Source organism: Buceros rhinoceros, unplaced genomic scaffold (genome assembly GCF_000710305.1).
Source record: "Buceros rhinoceros silvestris isolate BGI_N320 unplaced genomic scaffold, ASM71030v1 scaffold10063, whole genome shotgun sequence".
Classification (NCBI taxonomy): domain Eukaryota; kingdom Metazoa; phylum Chordata; class Aves; order Bucerotiformes; family Bucerotidae; genus Buceros; species Buceros rhinoceros.
Genome location: NW_010401812.1, coordinates 417 through 24,463, shown reverse-complemented (window position 1 = coordinate 24,463; position 24,047 = coordinate 417). Strand labels below are relative to the sequence as shown.

General features: G+C 38.7%; 1 protein-coding gene across 1 annotated transcript in view; it reads right to left on the bottom strand.

The window, feature by feature from the left end:
• Positions 1–9,284, bottom strand: part of VEZT (vezatin, adherens junctions transmembrane protein) — a 39,962-nt gene extending 30,678 nt beyond the window's left edge. Inside the window, exons 1-2 of the mRNA XM_010132397.1 lie at positions 9,078–9,284; positions 1,775–1,864 (exon numbers count right to left, since the gene is read on the bottom strand). Of these exons, the coding sequence (XP_010130699.1) occupies positions 1,775–1,864; positions 9,078–9,284 (297 nt within the window). The remainder of the gene's footprint in view (positions 1–1,774; positions 1,865–9,077) is intronic.
• Between the last annotated feature and the right edge of the window lie 14,763 nt (positions 9,285–24,047).

The following is a 24,047-nucleotide window of genomic DNA, read 5'->3' as shown; positions in this document are numbered from 1 at the left end:
TCCCTACAACTATAGCTTTTCAAGACAAATACACAGCTCTTGAAGACAAACATATCCCTCAGAGAAGTTCCCTGAAATTTTAATTTGCATACTGCACCAAACTTTAATTACAGAACACTTCAAGTTAAGAATGTCATAACAAAACCCAATAAACACTGAACACATGAATCTTTGCACCTAGCTAGATTACATAAGGGAAAGGAGAGTATTTCTGAAAACTCTCTAATAGAAGCTGTTAACCGAAGCATGACATTTCACAGCACAAAATCAGTCTAGTTTTGTCACTGACAGAATAAGATTCTTTATGAAACAGTAGTAAGATAGCTAGTCACAAGTTTAATTCCATACATTGATGTCACTTGATATAACCTGCATTCTATTTTAATGGAAAACATTTGTTTCAGGACCATGTGCAAGAGGAAACTCTGCCCTCCTCCAATGTATCCGGTGTCATTTCAGTGCCCTACAGTAGCAGAAACATGTTTTCCATATTCTTTGGTTGTGTCTACATCTCAAGTGAGGCAGGCTAAAAAAAAAGCTGTTAAAATAATACCTTTGATTCATAGGGGAAGAGGGAGGAAGAAAAAAGGCAATGAAAGAGTCACTAATCAGAGGTTTCAGAGTTAACTTTGTCCTCTTGAGATGAGAGAGGAGAGATAGTAATTGGACTCAACAGAACTCTCTGAGAAATGGAAACACCTAACTTCTCATGTTGCTCAACATTTTTTTTTAGAATAGATTTGAAGACATCATCCCTACATCACAGTAGAAAAAAATAAATCAAAATTCTAACTTTTAGATTCTGGAACAGTATGACTAATGTGACATTTGCAAGGCAGACTAGGAACCTGAAGCAGCTGGGTGCAAGTTAAAGCAGATCTCAGACAAGCCCAGGCAAGAGACTGAACTGGCTAGAAAATGGCACTGCAGAGAGCAGGCATAAGGGCAGCATAAAACTGTTTTTAACTAGCTCAACTACCTGAACCATCAGCTTTCAGGTCTACCCCCAAGGCTGATGGGCCTTAAAGTTCCTGCAGGCTACAGGAGTAGGAGAATACAACTTCTGGTGAGGCAGATGGTCACCCAACCTAATTCTGAACTGCTGAGATGAGACCATGCAGGTATTGCAAAGAACTGTTCTTGCCTCTCCTTACAACCAGACTGCTACACAGATGTAGTCTGCTCTCAACATGTAACACTGTTCTGAAGCATTATAACAGAAGAACCTTAGTTTGCTTCGCTTTTCCCAACTGCAGAAGCACTGCGAACAGCAGTGCAGAAACAAATAGGCCAGGATGGGTCTGGGGCTAGTACAGCTGCACTGCATCAGTGCTGTGCCTGAGCTATCAAGCTGAACCAGAGGGTAAAGCAATACTCAGAGGAAGCTCTAGAGCTTTCCGTCTTGAGCTGTATCTGCAAGGCACAGGCTGCAACCAACTAGTGATGCAACTGGAGATACTACTGGACTTACTTAGTCAGTGTCTCCACACTGCCTTCCACCGAAGAGGGTAGCTACACTGCAGGTTAACTCCTTTCAGCTTTCAAGAATTTCTTTAATTTCTTGTGCAATTTTTAAAAATTTTTTTCTTCCACATTTTAAACATCTTCAACCTGGTTATTGACACTGTTCCTGTTCTTGTGTGACCAATTTGCCTGGCACAGTAACTCTGAAAACCAGACTCAGTATCATCTGAAGAATAAGTAAAACTCTTAGAGCCAAAACCAACAGTACAGACAAAAGATGGTGCTCCGAGTGCTAAGAGTGATCACTTACCAGTCGGTGAAGTATGTCATCATTTTTCTTATACTGTGGAAAAGGAAACCAACTTCTAAGGAACTCAGCTAGGTTTGACAGGATGCCTTGCTGAAGGGAACAAGAAATTACTTTAATTAAAAAAAGAAAAACCAAAATCAAATAAATAACAACAGACAATTCCTTTATTTCTGTATTTGCTTTCCTTGTTAACTCAGACCCAAGCACCTGTAAGGAAGTTTCGCTTGCTTGTCTGGCCTAACTTCAGAGTTCGCTGAAGGAACATCTGCTTCCTGTCAGTTCACAAGAACGTGAAATAAAGCTTTCAGTAACCCCACCTATAATGCATTGTTGTGTTGTACTGTTAAAAATAACTACTGCTAGAATTAGTTTGGTCTCAAGTTGGCAGCTACTGCATTGATATGAAAGACTTTCTCTTTCCTTGAGGATCAAAAAAGCAGACCACTGCAGCATGAGGACAAGGCTCTAGAGAAGTTGTGAACAGAGACAGGGAAGAGTGAGTGTAAGAAGCGGAAGCGTCTCAAAAACTACTTGTCCCAACCAGCACATGCTATCAGGCACTTTGTCTCCATGCAGCTTCCCATGCAACTTAAGTCCACACTTTCATCTGAGCTGTAAACATAACTTCGAATGCCACTAATTAGAGGGACTTCCTCTTGGTCATCACACATTTTACTCACATATCTTCCTAAAATATGATGCATGAAAAGTTTATAATTAAATAGACGAGCTATTTTGCTTCACTCTGCAGCCATTCAATGAAAAAAAAAAAGGGTTTTTTGACACACACTGGATATCTACTTTCCTCAGACTGAGCTGACAGGAAATATTTTTCAAAATATTTACTTACATATATTTCATGAATTCTGAGGCCCTACCTCTTAATCTCCAGACTGCTGACACATAATACAATCAGACTAAATGCATGCCAAAAAATGTTAATTGTAGATCACTTACGTTTTGTGGCATACTCTTTAAAAAAAAAAAACAAACCCAAACCCAACACACAGATTATAATAGCTTAAAGTGTAAAAGGTGTCTGCATTACATCACGAGCTTCTTCTGGTTTTCCCTCTTGTTCCAGCCCCCTCCCCAGGTTTTCTTCTTTTTCTTCCCCCACTATTTCCCAGGTTGTAAATAGAAGACTAAAACCAAACAACACGACCTTGGAGCTTTGTGGTTAAGCCCTGTGATCAGTTTGACAGCCCCCTGAAAGGCAGCATGACACAAGTTTGATGCAGCAAGCCAGGGCAGAACAGCTTTGAGTAACATCAGAAATTGTCACCCTAAAGCCCTTACGCTTCAATGATTTTTGAAATTACTTACTTTGTGTCTGTTTAGGTAATCTAACTCAGATTTTTCTTTATGTATGTCTCATCTTTTTGTGTACAGTTAGAACTGCAGACCTATGCCAAAAGGAAATGTTTACCATTCAGTGGAGAGACAAATCAACAATAGGGGTTTCCCAATGATAGCTCTTCCCAATACACTGACAGCATCCTGGCTTATTAGAAGGAGCTATCCCAGCAATCCACACTTCTTAGACTGTGGAATAAATACAACTGATTGTACTTTGATGTTACTCAAGGGCACTGGTATAAATTGAAACAGAAGGAGTGTCACAAACTGCAGCACTAGGTTATCCTCCAAGTTTCCTGTAAAGCGGCGCAAAATAAAATCTTCTGATTACAGTTTGTAGAAAATTTAGATTAAATAAACAAATATCAATGCTCTGCATTTGAGTTGCAGCCAGATAGTTCATTCAGAAGTACTTTTCCCTGTACTTTGAAAGTAGAGTACAGAAAGAATCATTCATTTACTATTTAAAATTATGCCTCTTGGAGCCTACCATTTTCAACTGTTCAGGCTTCATTAGTTTCCAGGGTTTTATCATGAACATTTAAACCTACACCAAGGATAATTTTAAACTGTTATCAGCTGACTAAACTAGACTGTGGAATTACTGGAGAAAAAAACCCACCATACTAGTGTGCTATATAAATAATCATTTGGTTTATTTTCTGTGTTTTAGTTTAAAAATAAAAATCTGAGCTTGCACAAACACTCAACAGGCACATCAGAGCCTGAAACACAAAACAAGACAACCCACTGTCTTGGGCTGTGACCCAGTAGAATACAGTAACTCATTAAAGTATTCAGATCCTTGGAATCGTGTCTCACAGCTTGCATTCCCATTGGGAGTGTTACTGACAAGAAAAACAACACACAAGTCAGGTCATGTTGCCAATGCTTCTGGAGTATTTTTCTTACAACCACTCAGTCAAACTCTGTAAACTGAATAACAAAGATGTATAACTCCTAACATTAAAAAAATAAAGCATAGGTCATGCACATTTTAGGTGCCTTTATTTGAATCTAAAATAAAATTCTGAGTACTATTTCTCTTTTGAACCCATGAACGTGAAATGGCAAACTAGCAGGTATCTAAAATATCATAATTCACATTGACACCTTTCAATTCCATGCACTTCAGAAAGAAGGTAATGGTACACATTAAATACCTTCCAGCTACCCAGAGCTAGCATTAAGTGGGTGGGAGCCCTAGACAAAGGCAAAGGACTAATCCTTCTGCCTTTCTACATCAGATCATGTGCACAGCTACTGAGGGCTAGCCCCAACGCAATACTCAGTAGCTGCCTCCAGCACCAGCCCTGCTCTAGTGATGAAATCTTATTACAGCTAAGATGGCATAAGGTGTGACAGTATAATCAAACATTCAGATATGCGTAGCAGTCTAGGAAAATGACTGAGAAAGGAAAAATGTAAATGGAAAGAAGTACATTCCTTGAAGATCAAGCAGAATTACCTGAATAGGACTTAATTCCTGAAAACAGGTCTAGGAGCTCTTGCAAACAGCATTTTTGAGTATCAGGTGATACTCAAAGAGATCATGATACTCATGAGATGAGAACTTCAGCTGTAACTTTCTCCAGAGATTGGTACAGTCAGGAACACCGCACCTATAATTACTGTGCTAAATCACGTCTCTATACACCCTCAGATGGGAGCTTGGCATTGCATCAGAGCACAGCCTTGAAGCACCTTTACAGCTTTTCGGCTCAATGTTCATTAAGACCACGGTTTGATTAAAAAGAACCACCAAAACCGCAGACACAAAAAACTATCTAAAATGTGCTTCAAATTCAACTGATGCCTCTTTTTCATTATGCCTGAGCCATATGCTCTGCTTGGCAGGACAGCAAGACACAGCAGCAATGTTTGTACCAGTCACTACGAACCTCTTTTTTTTTTTCCAGATTTGTTTTTTCAGTCCCTGAAGATCTCAGCTAGATCTTTGCTAAGCCAAAATCTCGCTACGTGTCACTGGATTCTATCTGCCCAGGGTTCCTACTTGACTGAACACAAGCAGAGTAAACAATCTCAACTCAAAGACAAAACAATACTGCAGCTTTTCTATTTTTATTTGAATAAAGTGTTTAAGGCATTTGTAAGCTTACTTTTCAGAATAAAAGGAAAACGATACACGCATACTAGGCATCACTCAGCATGGAACATCATCTACTCCCTGTGATTATATTCTGCATTACACTAAGCCTCAACTAAGATAATTTTACATTATATTAGAACTCAGAAACCATTTGTTTCCCAGATATTCCATTATTTCAGCAGACTAGGCCAGCAAAGTCTGAGAGAAGGGAAGTGATGATAGCCTCATGTAAAAAAATGAGGAAGTGATTGGCTGGGAATGTAAATCATTTGCCTGTACGTCACACTAAAGTTGCGGCAAAGCCTCAGATTTTCCAGAATCCAGTTCACTTCTTCAAATGTGTGGCCAGCTACCTCTCCCTCATTCACTCCCCTTTTGAGACACCCTACCAAAATGGAACACAGAAATCGAATGACAAAAACAGACCTGCTGACATGAGATTACAAAAGAAAAGTGTTAATGTTCCCAAGCTGGTATTGAAACCACAGCAGGAAGAACCTATGAGATTTTTATCACTAGAAATTAAACACAGGTTTCTTCCTTATTTCGACTACATCCTCGTCTAGACAGAGATGAGACGATGTGAATGTCATCCCAGTGTTTGTGAGCAACAGGCAGCCCATTTTCACACACCCACTCCATTCAAGTTGCAAGGCAAACCATGATGAATTACTTCTACATCTGACACAATACTGGAGGACTTGCTCCCAACACAATAAAATTAAGTATAAAGTGCTTGAGGGGAAAAAAAACCAAACCAGAATACTTGAGGCTTTTAAAAGCAGTATATCTTAATACTTTGAAGTTCTTAACTCCATAGCACTTTTGTATTAAATTTGAAGGAAATTAGGTACACGAATACAGCATCATATTGCTTTACCGACTTCCACAAAAGTAATCGTGCAAAATAAATTAATACAGCTAACAAGCGATAGTCCATGCATTACTTCATACTAACGGACAGATAATCAGCTGATAAATAGATCACCTAATTTTCAACTAACAGTGGTTTAATTAAAGTCTTCCTGCACAAAGCCAGAATAGATATCTTCAATATAAATGTACCACAAAACTGTCAATAGTTTTAAAAGGAAAATATAATTTTAGGTGGTTTCTTGAGGGTTATGGTGAGTTCCAGCTGACAATTCTGAAAAGTAAGGATGGTGGACCTAGTATTTCCATGAATACTTTTAAAGGCAGTTTAAATTAAAGTATAAAAAATTGTGAATTAAACCCCGAAATAAATTCAGTCTTGCCTAGAGACCACTGACAGAAACTATCATTATTACAAATGCATTAGCTATCCACATCAACTGTAACTAGAAATCAATTTATTCACTAAATTCAAAATAATCTTATGTTAGAGAAACCAGTCAAGGAAGCATGAAGACAGTCCAAGAATCACTTCTCCTGCACTCAGTTAATCTGTTTCTTGGGCTCTCAAATCTTCAGCACACAAGATGGGAGTTCTGTATGAAGCTCCTTCATAATTGTTTTCTACATGATTGCTGAACTCTTTGAACAGCTATAAACAGTACAAGAACACGGCTAAACAGTACTAAGGGATTCTTATTATAGTATAATTATATTTTACAGTCTCTAATACACGTGCTGGGCACACAGTGGCACTTACTGGTCTGCTCAATGGATATGCATCCTGCATCTTATCTACATGGTCATCTTTGATCAGAAAGTGGGGCATGAGAGAAGGAACACACGGAACACTTTCATAGAACTACAAGTTTCAGAGCCTGGGGATTGAGGCTGTGAAGCAAACTGTGCAGTGCACCTGCCCAACAGGTAAATACAACTATGACCAACCTATCCATGAAGATGGACTCCAACAGGACTGAAGACCAAAGCAAAATGTTTCATGTTTTATTATCTTGTCTTTTCAAATGGACTAACGAGCATTGTGAGGAAGCTTATGTAGTGTGTACAGAGAGTGACAGAAATGACTGTTACTGTGTGAAAATACGACCCATCAACACTTCTCTGAATACTGCTAAATGAATAGGCGTAACACTGCAACTTCTAAATTTCCACTTCAAAGACTGTGCATGTCAGTCCTTGCAAGTACACCATACTATTGCACACATTCCAAAAACCACACACTCTTCCCCTAGATCAGAAAAAAACCTCACTGATGTTATCCACATAATTTAATACACTTCTCAATCCTACCCCACCTAAGATCCTACAGAGGGCACAACAGATTAAAAATCCCATAAATACTACTTAAACCAAAGGAAGAACAAGAGGGACATGTACAAAACTGAAAAAAAAATGTTGAAATAAAACCTAACTAACCGTGACTATTACTTGGCTAATTCCTTGAAGCATCAGAGAACTGAGTAGTGGATATACACCAGGATGCATTATTTGAGAAAACATCCTAAGAGCTTCCTCATTTGTCATATGATCCTCCATCCACCTAAACCTGCAGGGATACCTTCTGGAGATCTCAAGGCCACTCATATCACATTGCCTGTGTTTGGGGAATGTGCTCTCCCCAGGTCACTGCCAGCTGTTTGGGAGGGTGGAACACTGTAGAGCAGGGAAGCAGCAGAAGAAAGAAGGGGTTGGGAACCTTTGATTTCAATATAGCTGAAGAGGTATAAAGCAGGAATAAACAACAGGAAAACTGAGCTCCAGGGGAAGGTCAAAAGCCAGAGCAGACAAGAATCTGATGACCTAAGGGATAACAAAGATGGAAGCTACTGTAGAGGGTGGGGAGAGAGAAGAAAGAAATTGTAATTCTTCAGATGCAACGTGTCAAGCCATGAATGTTTGCTTTGGGTTCTTACTTGTGACGCGCTGCCCACCTCAGCCTGCAGTGGTCAGGGCAGAGAAGTCTGCATGGAGGCCTCTTTTTCCTCCTGGCTTAGCACATAGTTGAAGTATGTCTGCTGAAAATTGAACTCTCTACTGTGGAAGTGAATGAGGTAGGCAGAAAATAACTACTCTTTGCATGCCCCATCTAGGCGCTAAGGAGAAGACAGTCCAACTACTGAATTTTCAATACATTTTTTGCAAAGAGACTCCTGCATTAGCTTCCTCAAAAGAGGAATTTCCTCACCCACACTACGGCTCCTCATATGAGTCACATTGCCTGCATGCTACCAACAACAGTAAATCACCATTTATTTTTAATAAGGAAAACAAAAAATGTGTAGGTATAGTAGGTGTTAAATGGCCAAACTATCAAGCACAATTTTAATACCAAAAGGTTTAAAAAAATCCACAAGCCTTTACTTGGAACAACAGAGAAATAGGAATTCTGAGCTAATCACCTGATGATACTTGACAGCTGTTACTGTTAGAAAATTGCCATAACCTAAGCACAGCTCTACAGTCTCGTTCAGGTTGGTTATTGTATTTACACTTCCCAGAAATCCTCTTTTTAAACATGTTTTGTCACAGAGTAGGTGATATTTAGCAACTGAATGCTTGAGAAGGGCTGGGTACGACTATAAATACTCTGTTCCAGAAAACTGCAGGTTTTATTGCCAGAATGTCATGCTAAGTTAACATAATAATATCCAGTAAATAAGATAATTTACAACACTCAAAAATTCATTATCAAAGACTCTTGTTTCCCCAGCTTACATAAGTGCAAAGAAATACTCCAAACTACACTGGCAAACCATGCGTTTCTAAATACTTTTGTAGGCAAGATATGGCTAACTGTGTCGGGGGGGGTTTCCTTTATTTTTAATCTTTTTTTTCTAAAACACAGTAACAGATTTATCTTTATCCTCTGATTTTGCTATTTGTGAAGCAATGTTGTTCTCTTTTGAGAAGATAAATACTCAGGAAGAGAGGAGAGCTCACTTTCTGGGCAGCATGCAGAGTCCGCTCCTTTTGGCTTTCTGCTGCTGCACATTGCTCTGCCTTCTGTGACACAGATGAACATACTTCAAAATCTGTGTGTCCCAAATCCTGCAGATACTGGTAGAGTGGAGAATTCTGAAACAGAATTAAGAGACAAAACCGAGAAAAAACAATGTTAAAAATTACACCTTGTTTCCCACAAAACATAACTGTGAATATGGCAACCACACAACCAGCGATGAGTTGATTGAGAGCAGCCCTGCAGAGGACTTGAGGGTATTGGTGGATGAAAAGTTGGATGTGAGCCCGCAATGTGCTCTCACAGCTCAGAAAACCAACCATATCCTGGGCTGCATAAAAAGTTTGGCCAGCAGGTCAAGGGAGGTGATTCTGTCCCTCTATTCCGCTCTTGTGAGACCCCACCTAGAGTACTGTGTTCACCTTTGGGGACCTCAGCACAGCAGAGACATGGACCTGTTGGAGCAGGTCCAGAGAAGGGCCACAGAAATGATCAGAGGGCTGAAACGCCTCTCCTGTGATGACTGGTTAAGAGTGCTGATGTCGTTTAGCTTAGACAAGAGAAGGCACCAGGGAGACCTTATTGCTGCCTTTCAATGATTCAAGGCAGACTATAAGAAAGAGGCAGAATTTTTACCACAGCCTGTAGTGACAGGACAACAGGTAACAGCTTTAAACTAAAAAAGGGGAGATTTAGATTAGAGATAAGGAAGAATTTTTTTTCAGTGAGGGTAATGAGGCACTGGAACAGGTTGCCCAGAGGAGCTGTGGATGCTCTATCCCTGGAGTGTTCAAGGTCAGATTGGATGGGGCTTTGAGAAACCTGGTCTAGTAGGAAGGTGTCCCTTCCCACGGCAGGGGAGCTGGAACTAGATGATCTTTAAGGTTCCTTCCAACCCCAACCATTCTGTGAGTCTATGCAACAGGAAAAAAACCAACAAAGTTAATAGCAAAGGAGCCAAGATTTAAGTTTTATTCTGACCATAATGAAAGAGGCTGCAAGACAGTCAACACGCAAAACAATGCAATGAGAAATAAGCATGTGCCCAATCAACTTTTTCCATAGCCATATTTTTTCTAGGTTACTGGATAGGGTTCTTTAACTTATAACTTAGAAGTTCCATTTTACAGAAATGGAAAATAAAATTAGAAAAAGGCTTTTGTTTTCTCTGAGGGTGGTACTGGCACTTTCTGGCAAAGGAGTATCACAGTTATTTAAAAACAAACACACAAAACCCCCCAACTTTTTTAAGCTGCTGGCATAATTATTAATTTACAAAAAATACCTTAATAAAAATTCTTAGAAAAAACATGGAAGTCTGATTGTCAGAAAATGGGTTTTTCCTATGTTTAGATACTTACTTATACAGACTTTTGAAATTTCTTGTAATCTGCATCAGATATCTAGATACACCTAACTCTTATTTTTCTGTTTACAACCACATATATGGCAATATCTAGGATAGATTTGATGGGAAGGATATTTATGCTATATCCAGTTTTACTTGGGACACATAGAGAGACTTCATTTTCAAGAAAACCTCTCAGCAATCAGTCTTAAATAGCCTTGTCAGTTACGGATCCTTTTTGACATCTGAAAAATTTTATCAACATCCCACACTAATATGTGAACACTAGCAAACTGCATAGGAAGGACACAAGCCATTTTAAGATTTATAACATATTATCAATGAGATAACAAAACCACTGTAAATAAAAAGTAAAAACTTTACAGTAAGTAATGCACAGTTGTGGAGCTCTGCAGAAAAAAGACACCAAAAGAACATCTACTACAAACTTTAACATTAACCAGCATTAACTTGCTGGTGCAAGCTGTGAAGGCCGCCCATCTATTATAACCATGTACCAACATGGACTAATCTCAAATGACTGCCTGCCACATTATTACACTTGGAAGCAATAATTCACACTAGCTGAACAAATGAACTTGTTACCTCTAGGTATTTTTTTTTAGCCCCATCACCAAAGTGTTATTTTGATCACTCTTACCTATTCGCAGAATGCAAATTCATATTTTTGCATGCCCTTCTTGAGTTACTCACAACAGATTCAGTGTCCAGTCACTACTTGAAACTCAAACATTTGTACTAACTCACAGGTACAGACAATCCCCCTTACCCACAATGACAATGACCGTGCAAAACGCTAGGATAGGTTAATGACTCATTTCCTTGTGGGAATTTTTCCAGTGTGACAACTCAATCCTATTTTTTTTCCGAGCGCTCTTCCTCCTTGGCTGAGTACTTTTTCAAATGCATCTAATTCTAATTAAACAATGTGCTCTTCTGGACTGGCTGGAAAAAAGTTATGTTTCTCTCTAAGAATTACTTAATTAAAATGGAAAAGAAAACATAACAGGCTAGAATAGTACTTAAGACACTGTTAAATTTGCTTAATAACTTCAGGACAAAACTTGGATGTATGAACCTTGGAACCTGAACACCCTACATGAGAGGCTTCAGGGTAGCATGGAGGTTTCTGGCCACAACCAGCCAGAATTTTCCCTGTTTAGACAAAGACACGTAGACAAAACAGTGGGTGAACACAGAATATTTAATTCAAAATCATAGTTTTGATAGTTCCTTCAAGCAGGACTCCAGGAAAATTGTACTGAGGCTCTTGGCAAACCTGTCGATCATCTTGATCACATTTACTACGAGCAAGGCCAGCCATCATTTGACATGATTGTTCTTGTACTTTCTTGGTACTCACCTGCATAGAGACAGCTGGCAAAATAACCCACATATAACAAGGAGTTTTTCCACTAGTATCTCGGGTGCACCTTGCTTTGGGATTCATGGTGAAATAATTTCTAAAAGCTGATCAAGAAAACTAGTCTAATGCTATTTAGATTGGTCCCATTTCCTCACACAAATGGATGAAAGAAGGCAGGGAGAGAGAAAGACAGACACTCTGCTACTGAAGAGAGAGAGAATTAGCTAAAATCCTGAGCGCTACATTTAGTAAGTGAAATATTGCAGAGATGTAAGAATGCCCAGTTCTTCCCTCTTACTGGGTATTTGGCAACATCAAAACCTTCCATCTAACTGTAATTAGGACATTTTCTACTCTATAGAAACAGTAAAAAATACACCATCTCTCCAATTGTTAATGAAACTTTAGACCTTGCCTAGGATGAATAATTTTATTTGTATTCAAGGTAGAATACAGGTGCCTTACAGGCACATTTAGGTTTTACATAAATTCCTCCCAATTAGCTTTTTGTAGGCTTTTACAGGGTTTACTTATGGGTAGATTTGCCATTTTTTAATCACTGCTTGGAACTGAATATCAGTTTTCTGATTATTGAGTTAGCAAATGATAATTGATTAAATTTTAACTTGAATGTTTATCACATATTCCTTCAACTAGATAAGGGTTCTCCACTTTCTCAGAAAGTACTCTACGATGATCCTCCTCTAAACACATTTCTCTCACTCCACATTACTGGCACATTTAAGTGCACATTGGAAAACCTATTTTTTATCTGTTTAAATGACCAAGAACTATGCTGTGACTAAAATCCCTTATGCTCTAAGTAAAACCCCATCAGCAGCATGTAAGATGTGGGTAAAGAAAACACTGAATAAAAAGTGAGTTGAGGCCCTTGTGAAATTAGCCTATTAAGGACCTTAATGAAATGATCATAAAATTCTTCCACTAAGAATGCGGTCTCTTGTGTAGCACACTCAGATTTACATTTTGAGATCAGAAAATCTGAAGATGACACACATACATTAGGCTAAGCTAAGCTAAAAACACATGCTATTTATTTATTATATTTCATGTCCTAGTTACTGCCCAACTTTAAATGATACTGACAAGACTGTCACTTGTAAAGTTGTGTGGTCTGTATAACTCACTGAGGATGTCTCCAACAGTCTATAGCGAATTTCTTGCTTAGCATATGTAAGCAATGACTAGAAAATCCAGTAAAGGAATTTTTTAAAGTTGAAGGGTAGATTTTACGTATGTGAACATTCACACAAAATTTCCAGTACTATCAAAGAATCAGAAAATTAATAATTATGCAACTACAGAATTGTAATGATACTACTAAAATACCCTATTCTATACACTGCTTGTTTCAGTACAAGAGACAGAAGTATTACACTTAATGCTCACACAGCATTTTTCATCTCCACAAAGCTTTAAAAACAATAATTAAATCTCATAATGTCTGATGTCCCACAAATCATAGCTCTGAATTTCTAGCTTACATCCTTACCCAAACCTCTCACTCCTAAATGCTGCCTTTCCCATAAAGAAGATCACAGATATGCACACATTCTTGTACAGGCACTTCTAAATACGATGGAAGTTCCTTGGTTTCAGTTCATGCTGTCGTTCACCAGCATTGTCAGGCTCAGCTGTTTTCACCTGCAAATGCCATGATAATATTAAAAAACCCTCTATTTTTTGGTTGGGGAAAATAAGAGGGATCTGCCTTTTTTTCTCTCCTAATTTTCTTTACCCAAAAGAGGAAATGATACTACATTTCTGCATATATTATAGATACTACACTTTTAATTTAAGAAATTCACAACACATCAGAAAGTTTATCCCTGCAAGCAGTAATAGGTTGCAATTTTAAAAAGACAGACCGGAGAGAAAGCTTTTATGTTAAAATGTGAGGTAAAGGTGGATGGTATGAAAAAGGAATTTAAAATATAAAATATCTTCCTATTAATACAGCATCATATTATTCTAGAGAAATCTATTTCCATGTATTTTTGAATATTTATTTTCATTCACTCAAATAATAACTAGAATAGGTAGTATTACTCATGTTTGACATTAAGGTTTGTTTATTTATTTCTCGTTGTCTCTGGTAGGATGACATTGTAATGAATCATTTGCCAAGTAGAGAAGCAAAATTCTTTTAATAATTCAGCTTTTACTGACAGAATTTACTGACAGGAAGTATTATCTGAAGTTAGTGAGGATACAACACAGGGATTTTCAGCAATATGCTGTATTTATTTCAGAAGTTTCTTCTTCTAAGTCACTTTGTGGGACCACCTACATACGAGAGACAGGCATTACATTCACAACCAGGGCATTTTTTTATGATGGTATTTGTCCAGAATGTGTCCTGGAAATGGAAAATGGTTGCAGGACAGACAGAAGACAAAATGCCATTATTCTTTAGTATACTTTGTACACATTATGTGTGGAAAATCTTGTTAATACGTGAAGCGAGGCAGTCAGAAACAGTCAATGTACTAAGTAGGAATATACTTCTTGAAAATGTTAAGAATTAGGGTTTTCTGGGGACTCAGCAGAGACCAACAAACTCACCATTCTATGACTTTTCTAATTCACTACAGCTAGTAATACTGCAAAGCCATTCAACTGTAATGAGAAATTTATAGTCTATTACAGGTTTTATATAAGCTCTCATTGGCTTATCAAGAAATCAAGAAAGAAAATCCTTTCTTCCTCATTCATAACTCCCTAAGCATATATATTTTAGATGCATACTACTAAAAATTATTTCACTCATATATATGTTTAATTACAGTTCTTCTTTTTTCATCGTTGAAAGTGGCTGAGTCTCATTCTAAGCCCAAGATATATTATGCAGGATTGAAAATAGTTCTCTTCTTTAACCCTTTCCCAATGCTTATTTTAATGCCACTTGCCAAACAGCACCGACTTGGTTAGAAAAATCATCATGTAAACTGAAGACTAAACATTGTGTTTGCAACTCTAAGCCTACAGTAAAAATAAACAATCAAAATCAAGCCAAATATTAAAATCTAATCAAACACACAGAACATTGCCTACTCCTATGTGATGTAAAGGTTGTTATAGAAGAAAATTCCCTAGCTTTGAAAAAGAGATTACTTTGAAAGCTATCTGCTCAAATTCTTACATTTATCACAGCCTTGCAAGCACAGATATTGCACTTTAATATAGGAGGCATTTTGTCCATATTCTGAGAAAAACCTTTGCAATCACAAATCGGATTAACACACTGTTAGCTTTCATAGTCTCATTACAATAGCAGCTGAAAATCAAAGCCACACCCAAATGATTTTTGCTGATGCATCAAGAAGTAAATGACTCAGGATTTCTCCATTAAAAACAGGTGCTTCCCATGCCCAGTGTTCTTTACTAGGATAAAATGTACTACCTAGTAACCCCCTGCTCTAGTTTTCAACCATACCTAAGGGAGCAGATTAACCTTAAAAGTAATATTTAACACCATTGCATAAAATAAGAGGTTTGAATATCTCTTCTTAAAATACAGGTATGTTTTCCCAAAGCTGAGATTTCCAATATGCCAAAAAAACTGGGAGCTTAAACCACCTCCAAAATAACTTTGAGTTATGAATTATCAGTTAAAAAAAAAATTAAACATTTCTGTCACAGTGACAGCAAATGTTAGGATATGCTGAACAGGTGGCTAAACTCAGAACAAAATAAACAGTATTGAAATCTCTGCCCTCTCTCAAAACGCAGGTTTCACGAAGTTGATCTAACACTCACAGACAGTGCGATCTTTGTCTCCTGGAAGAGGGTATTCCATTTTTCTCTTCGGTACTGTTCCCATGCACCTGACAGAATCTCATCCACCTCCCCGTTTCTTTCTGCTTGTCCCTCCAGGATGACTCGCGCTGAGGATATGAACCAGCCGTCAGTGTAACTGCACCTGTGCCCCTGCACAGTAGCATTTTCCTGACGGCATCAGCGGATGCAGTTTGAAACTTCCCAGGACCGTGTGATTTCTCCTGACTAATGTGGCTTTCTGACTGGGGGGAGGGAGATGAGGATGACAGATTGCTAAAGGCTTTTAAAAAGATACTGCTTGAAAGAATTATTGCACATCATTGATCTTATATGCAGCCATTAATAAGACTTTCCAAGCAACAGTATTTAAAAGCCTTGGTCATATTCTCCTGGCTGGTAACCACCTCCTCCTGTGCTCCCACTGACGAAGAGCCAGGCACTGACAGGGCTAATATTAGACAATGACTTCAAGGCAGCAAAGGAGTCATTTAAATTTCCTATTCTGTTTTCACTGCCACAGGAGCATAGACTTTGGTTTGTCCAGCACTACTGTATTACCTGATTTAAAAGCAGGCTCTGAGAACTACTTTGAAGCCATTAATCCATTACTCATGCACAATATATATCTAATTCTGCATATAACCACGTGTCCTGAAGAGTTAGGAAAATTTTATACCCTGTGTATAGCTCTGTATCACTGGATCTGTGACATGGGAAAGCTCTTTCCTTTGTATTTTCAGCAAGTGGTTGCACATTACTGCCATCGTGTAAAAGTCTTAGAAATGCTGTGTACTGGATAGAGCCCTGACACTCACTGAGAGCTCTGGATCACTCACCTGTTCAAAAGTCAACCTGCAAATACAGGTGAAAAGCTGAACATAACCTTTCTGACAGAGGGGAAAAATACCTGGACAACTGAAAGCAAAAGTGGTAAACATTACCTTCCCTGGTGGACAGGGTAACAGGCCAGCCAGACTGCACCTAGAGCTTTCAGAGGGAAGTCACTAATAATGCAGGTCACCAGACTAAGCTGATACCGGAAAACTGGTTTGTATTATACCAGTTACTAACAACTCACAGATTTTTACCCCTCATTTACATCCAAAACTAAATTGATGAAATTAACGCATCTGACTGGTAAACCAGTGGAGTACTTCTGAAACATTTTGGAAATATCTTTAAAATGCCAGCTCCAAAGAATTAACTTGTTTAGCCATTATAATGCCACGTTAATTCTGACTCCTAAGGACAATACACTGTAAGGAAACATCTTTACTGAGATGAAGAGCACCCAAGGCACAAAAATGACAGTGACATTATAAAGACTAAAAGAAAAGCATAGCGAGTCTTTTTTTTTTTATTCGTGTGTCTCAAGGAAGTTAATTGATGACTTGAAGTTGTGAGAGCTGTACTGCAGTATCAACCCTCCCGTAAAATTTTTTGACCAACAGACCTCAAAATTTATTACAGATCACCATGTACTTTTGTCTTTAAATTTCCTATTAAAAATAATAAAGGCAATATGGGGTCACACACCACAGAGCCCATATAATATTCTCCTCTATTTGCTCAGATATGACATTAGTGTTATCCAAAAATGCCGGATGAGTTTATTTGGCCTGCATAGCAACCAGATGGTTCTTTACACAGCTTTAAGCTTGCAGGTTTCTTTTTTATTTTCCCTCTGTTATCACCTGCCCCCCAGCCATGTGTTGAAAAGGAGCACAGCCTGTGCTCTCCCTCCTCTTAGTGGACTGCTGAGAAGCAAGATACCCGAAACAGTCCATTCTTCACTTGTCCAGGTGCCTCTACAGTGCACTGCAATTTGCAGCAGATATATCTCCCCAGGCTGCAGCTACATGGTCAATTTAATCTGCCATTACCAGCGGGTGCACGTGAAAGCCACAGTACTGCTTTACAACGCTAATGATAATATTTATACAGCCAAAGGGTGAGATGGAACAAGGAACTGATCTCATTGTAAATAAAATAAAACCCATCTTGTTTTCCTTCTTAGCCAGGTTAGCTTATGGTCAAATCAGTCTCCTGAGCTAGGTTACAGAATCCCCCGCAAACCCAGGTGCCAGCATAATAGGATGGGAATGAGCAGGAAAAGAGGAGTGAAGCCCAAACACCTGTTCTGGCAACAGCCCACATTTAGGCAGACAAAGCACAGTCTCAGAACCAGCTCATTCGAGTGACAAGTGACCTGTGGTTTTGACAGAACTGGGCATTTAAAACTGCCTTGATTTCATGCATATGTATAAAATGAGAGTACTAAAACTTTAGTCCACCCAACACTGGCTGAAAAAAGTCCTGCTGAGGGAGCGTCACTGACACTACCACTGAAGTTGTGTGAATGTTCTTTTTCACCTTCTTTTTCCTGATTCATAACATTTTAGACAAGTTTAAGAATACAACATTTTCAGGGGTTAGGGCTGGGCAGCCATTAGATGTTTAAAAACATCACATTACTCTGAAAATCCTAAAGTTTTCAAGTTTTTGAATGACTGTGACTTAAAATCTTGAGCACAACCAAAAGTTTCTGAGGTTAGATTTCCTGGGGTTTTCATTTGGTTTTGTTTAAGTTTTTAAACAAAGTAATTTTAGAACAGCTCTGTTTAGGTGAAGAAAGCATTTGTGAATACAAACATCACTGACTGTTTTGATAAAAGCTACATTTGGTTTAAAAGGGCTCAGGTGAGGATTTTAATATCTCAGTGCTGCATAAGAATTCTAGGCAAAGAAATATCACATTTTAGACATGTTTTACTATTGTAGACATGCAGAGAACACATTGGCTAAAGAACGTTCTGAAAATAGTTGTATTACGCTGGGAAATGGTGGTGCTTCTTGCTGGATTCTCTCTTAAATCTTACAAAAATCTGAACATTATATGGAGGCATCCCCCATGTCCTTCAGCACCAGGCAACATCTTGGCTCGCTGCCTAAATAAGCAACGAGTATTGCCTTTCTGAACCTGACATTTGAACGCATTATGATGTTGCCCAATATTTCACAAGCACTTGTGTCCCACATCCATCTGTTTAAGACTCTACCACTCCTCCTCCTCCCCGCACAGGCCAGACTCAGTGCCACATAGTTGCCAGCTCTGCTGAGCCCTGATGCTTCCTTCCTCTCTCAGGATGGCATGCTGCTTGCAAAGCACTGTGCTGTTTTCAGGACTCATTTCTCACATTAGCTTCTTCCACTACAGCAAGAAGACAAAGAACACAGACCATGTCTCTCCAAACTCTGGAAAGTAAAGGCTAGCTGTGAAATAAGAGCACCTATTACACATTCAAAATTTTTGTTCTCAGTTCCAACTCTAGGTTCAGTAGAGTTGTGTTCAATATTTTACACAGATGCAAACTTTTAAATTTGGACATGAGATTTTTTTACCCTCTCTGCGTTCATCGCCAGCTTGTTTTCTTTTTAAATACAGTTTAGTATAGATTCTGAGATTTGATGGAGATAGCTGAGCCAAAGGAAATCTCATTTTGTTCATTTGGTATTATTCTCCCATTTGCACAAAATAAAATTCAAAGTCTGGAAAGATCACATATACAATTTATATTGCATTTTTCAGTCTGGGATTTCTAACAGGACAAACAATAAATCCCAAATTTAAAAATCTGGATTCACACTAATTATCAGATCCTCTAGATCTAGAATAAAAGATTAGATTCAACAGTGACACTACCATCATGGCACTCAGCCAGCCTGCAGGGGGGCTATTCTTTAACGTGTATTTCCATTAGTACTGAAACAGCTAGAGAATAGCAACCTCAAGTAAATAAAATGGACATAACTGGTTGTAGGAATGGCACAAGACTCATGAGTTAATTAGAATGATGTCTCAAGCAAGGAAAGCTTTCTCTCCTAATTAAAATTAAAAAACCAAGAGTTTATGGCAATTAAATTAATTCAGTATTACATTTTACAAAACTCTATGTGCAAAGCTTTATGCTTCAAATACTGTGTATGAAAAAGCCCTTAAAAATCTAAGATGGCAGGAGTTTGACATTGTGGGTGTCAAAATTTCATTTTTTGTGCAATCTGGTGTAAAATCTTGCATGGATTAACTTTCTTCTGCAAATACAGCATCAAAACGGAAAACAACAGTCAGCTCCAGTCCTTCCACCAGAACCACATAGCTGACAGAGTCAGGAAGACTTTCTGGGATTAGGTTCCAACCTCAGACTGGGTAGATCTAAAGGAAGGAGCATCTCTCACATGGGGAAAGGCAGAAAGGGCCAGGACCGGTCAGCTTTCAAGAGAAAGCTTGTGGGGATCTCCTCAATGTATGTAAATACCTGAAGGGAGGGTGCAAAAAAGACAGATCCAGGCTCTTTTCAGTGGTGCCCAGTGACAGGACCAGAGGTAATGGGCACAAACTGAAAAACCGGAGGTTCTCTCTGAACATCAGAAAACACTTTTTCACTGTGAGGGTGTCCAAGCACTGGCACAGGTTGCCCAAAGAAGTTGCAGAGTCTCCATTCTCGGAGATATTCAAAAGCCATCTGGACATGATCCTGGGCAACCAGCTCTACATGACCCTGCTTGAGCAGGGGTGTTGGACCAGGTATTTCCAGATGTTCCTTCCAAAACCATTCTGTGGCCCTGGGCGACCAGTGATATATGGCCCTGCTTGAGCAGGGATTGGACTGGACATCTCCAGAGGTCCCTTCTAAACCACGCTGTGATTCTGTAAGCATAGCTTTAATATCTATCAAAACATAAAAAACAAACTTGCAAAAGCTCATTAACGTACAGGACAAATGACTTTACTGGAAGCAGAAACCGGGAGCTGAGAATGCACAGAAAGAGCAGTGTTTGGATTCCCTTTGGATCACAAGAATCACCTTCATCCCAGTGTTCTGAAAGAATGGGCACAGGAGATCAAAGATGCAGCAGAAAGAATTCTTAATAAACCTGTGAGCTCAAAAGAGGAAAAAAGCAAACATAGTACCTGTGTTTACAAGGAGAAAAAAAGCAATCAGGAATATGTCAGGCCTATGAATCTGATCAAAAGCCAGCATGCTACTGAGAATAATTATTCCTTCTTGCAAAATTCAAAGACAAAGAAGAAAACAGATGATCATCAAAGAAGGTATCACATGGGTTCACCAGAGGTAGACTTGTGCCAAACTCTCTCAACATCTTTCTTTGACAAGACAGCTCATTTTTCTAGGTAAAGGAAATGAGGTAAGTTTATATGGACTTATTATACTGTGCCATATGGGGTATGGACTTTTGATACCGTGCCATAACAGTTAAAATGAAAAAGATGGAAAAGGAACCAAATACGTAGATGACCGAGATAAAGGTGGGTTATGCTGAACAGAAAGTTATCGGATCAGAAGGAGGTTACTAATGGAGTTCCTAAAGAATTAGACTTTGGTCAAAGCTTTTGAATTTTCCTTAATTAACCTTATGCCAAAAAAGCATGCTAATGAAATTTCCCAATACTACTATGTAACATCATATATTCAGGAAAGGATTGAAACTTTATACACAAGAAACTGGATGACCTCGAGTGGGTACTGCTACTGGCATGCAATCTAACAGTGGGCAACTGCAAGACCTTGCACAGAGGGATGACTGAAAACAAACTCTCTAAGTATGTGGAAGCTGTTGATAAAAATAAGGACAGACATGAGTGTTCCCCCTACCACATTACAACCCAGTTGAACAGTATGAAGACTTGGAAAAGGTGTTTGCAGGCCTGGGCTCCAAGAAATCAAGTATTTTCAGCAAAAGCAAGATACCGGCAATAACGCCAAGCACCAATCTGCAAGCTCAGGCAAAGAAAGATGAACCTAAATGGAAGCAGATGTAAAAAACCCCTCAAACTAACCAACCAACCAAAAAACAAACCAAAAAAGAAAAACCGGAAAATCCATTTTGTGAAAGGAAGCTAAAATATATTAAGATTATTCAGTTTAGCAAAATTCTTAGCCAGGATAAGATTTTTTTAGGAGAGGTAAATTCCAGGAAAATGCAAGAACTACATATGCCAGTGGTCTCTGGTAGCAGCAGAAGTGCAAGCAAGTATTAAGTGGCCATGAATAAATTTCAAGTCAGAAATTAGATGGCAGTTATTAACTATCAAAGCAATGGAGTTATGACACAGTCCTCCCAGTGCAATAAAGATGAAGAAATAGTTTGAACAAGGACCTTCTTTAATTTATACATTAATAAAAGAAAAAGAAAACAAGGAGGAGCTGTCATTGTCCAAACAACAACAAAAAATCCCCTAACACAATTCCAGTCTCACACCAAAATACACAAAACACTGCAATTTTACCAAGGACTCTGGGATACACCGCAACTGCAGCACTCTATCTTGTAGCCTACTTTGTATAAAATTCATCTCAAGTAACTTAACACCAAATTTCCTATCTCATGATCTCTCTTAATCAACTAAGACAAGCGTTAATAAAGAATGTAATTTATTGTTCCTCCATTTTTTAGTACAATCTCATCTACATTGGACTGATGGCAGATGAGCCTAGGCTAAGCCTATCAGGGGTACCTCTGTGCTTCTTGGGTTCTGTCCTCTCCTCCCAATATCTGTAGCATTTTAATTACAAAAGCAAGTGGTTCAACTGGTTGTACTGAATGCAAGAACTGAAGTGCTGAGGACTACGCAGTCCATGAATGAAAACAACTGGCTGCTGTAGGAATTCTTTCATAAACTGGACAGAGTATGGCAGCACTTCCTGGATAGAATCAAATAATTCATTATTGTTCAACCACAATGATCTGCAGTGGCTCTGGATGGGAAACACTGGTCTCCCGGGTTGGTGAAGCCACGTTTTGTGCTTTCATTCCTTCAGAGAGACACATTAATGTAAAAGATACTTTGATAGTGAGAAAAATGATCGGTCCTTGGAAGCTCATAAATATCTATCAGCGGGCCATCAACTGTTTTATGCTCCAAAATTTGCGATGCAGACAGTTATCATTGAGGTACTGAGGACTCCTGGACAGAGTTAGGACCTGCAAAATGCGCAGAAATTAACACTGAGCATAACAGTCAAAGGGACCATGTGAAGCACACCCCATTTTCTGCTCTTCCCTCTCCTACCCATTCTGTTGGGTATGAAAAACATGAAGGACCACTTCTTTCTTGATTATGCATTTGTTAGTGCACTACTACTGCTTATAGAAATGACTGACATCTTGTTTGTAAGAGCTCCAAAAGCACAGAGAAAACAGCAGTTCCCAGCAACCTAGGTCTCAGTGCTGAAGGCCTCCTTGCAGCTGTGATTGCTGAAGAACAACATGGGAAGTGACCTAGAGAGGTGCAGAAAAAATGTAGTTGCTTACCAGAAACCACAAATAATTAAGGGGGAGAGTTTGGGGCCTGAGCAGGAAAAAAAAAAAGTTATAATATTAAGTACCACAAATACGTTTTGGCTCCTTGCTAATTCCCATCTCCGGCTAATCTGTGTGGAGTAGTTCATAATTCCCTGTGGAGCCTTCATTTTACAATAGCTTGAACCCTGCTGAGCATTTCTGAATACAATCTTTGTGGATATTTCAAGGTACCCATTATTATCAGCAGGTATATCACCCAGCTCTGCACCCCAACCCATCAACCAACCAAAAAAACCTGTATTTTTCTTACTGTTGCTTATCTGATGTTATAGTTGTACTATAGTTGTCATGAAAGATAACTTGATACAGTAATGTATTAAAGAGCTTTAACTAGTGACAGAAATCCATTCCCAAAATGCAAAGAAAATAGTGAAGTGCAGATGCACATGCAGGGAGATCTTTTACTCCCTGTGCAGCAGAACTTTTTCAATCAATATGGTAACTGCTGCATGAACTGAAGAAGTATAAAACAAGTATCACTTTTACTGAAGAAGGAAACACAGAGGGCAGACGTTATGCCTGTGAAATAAATTCTCACCATGGATTTATGCCATTAAAGGAAGAGATTTAACATAGCAGCAATATAGGTAACAGATTTTATTGTTGGGATTCAAAGGTGGCTGCAGATAAACACAAAACTTTGTGGTACAGACCAAAGCCATACACAGATGCCTCTCACACAGCTGAGAAAAAAAATGATTTCTTGTGTAAGGAGCTTTTTGCATACTGGTAAAACCAGAAGGCTTATTACTAGTATAATAAATTAATCATTTTAAAGACAGTATTTCTTTATACCCACTTTCTCTATACACCTGGAAAACCTGGTGTGTCCTGCATGAAGATGCAGTTACATTTACCTGCTGCAAACTGATCTGATTTTGTTACTGAAGTGCAACAGCAGATATCTTTAGCCACTGTTTTAAATAAGGCCATATGATACTGTAGCCCTATTTAACAAGACATACAACATAAAAGTTTTATGCAAATCCTGTAAATAATACCAACACTAGAAAGACAAGGCAGTTTCAG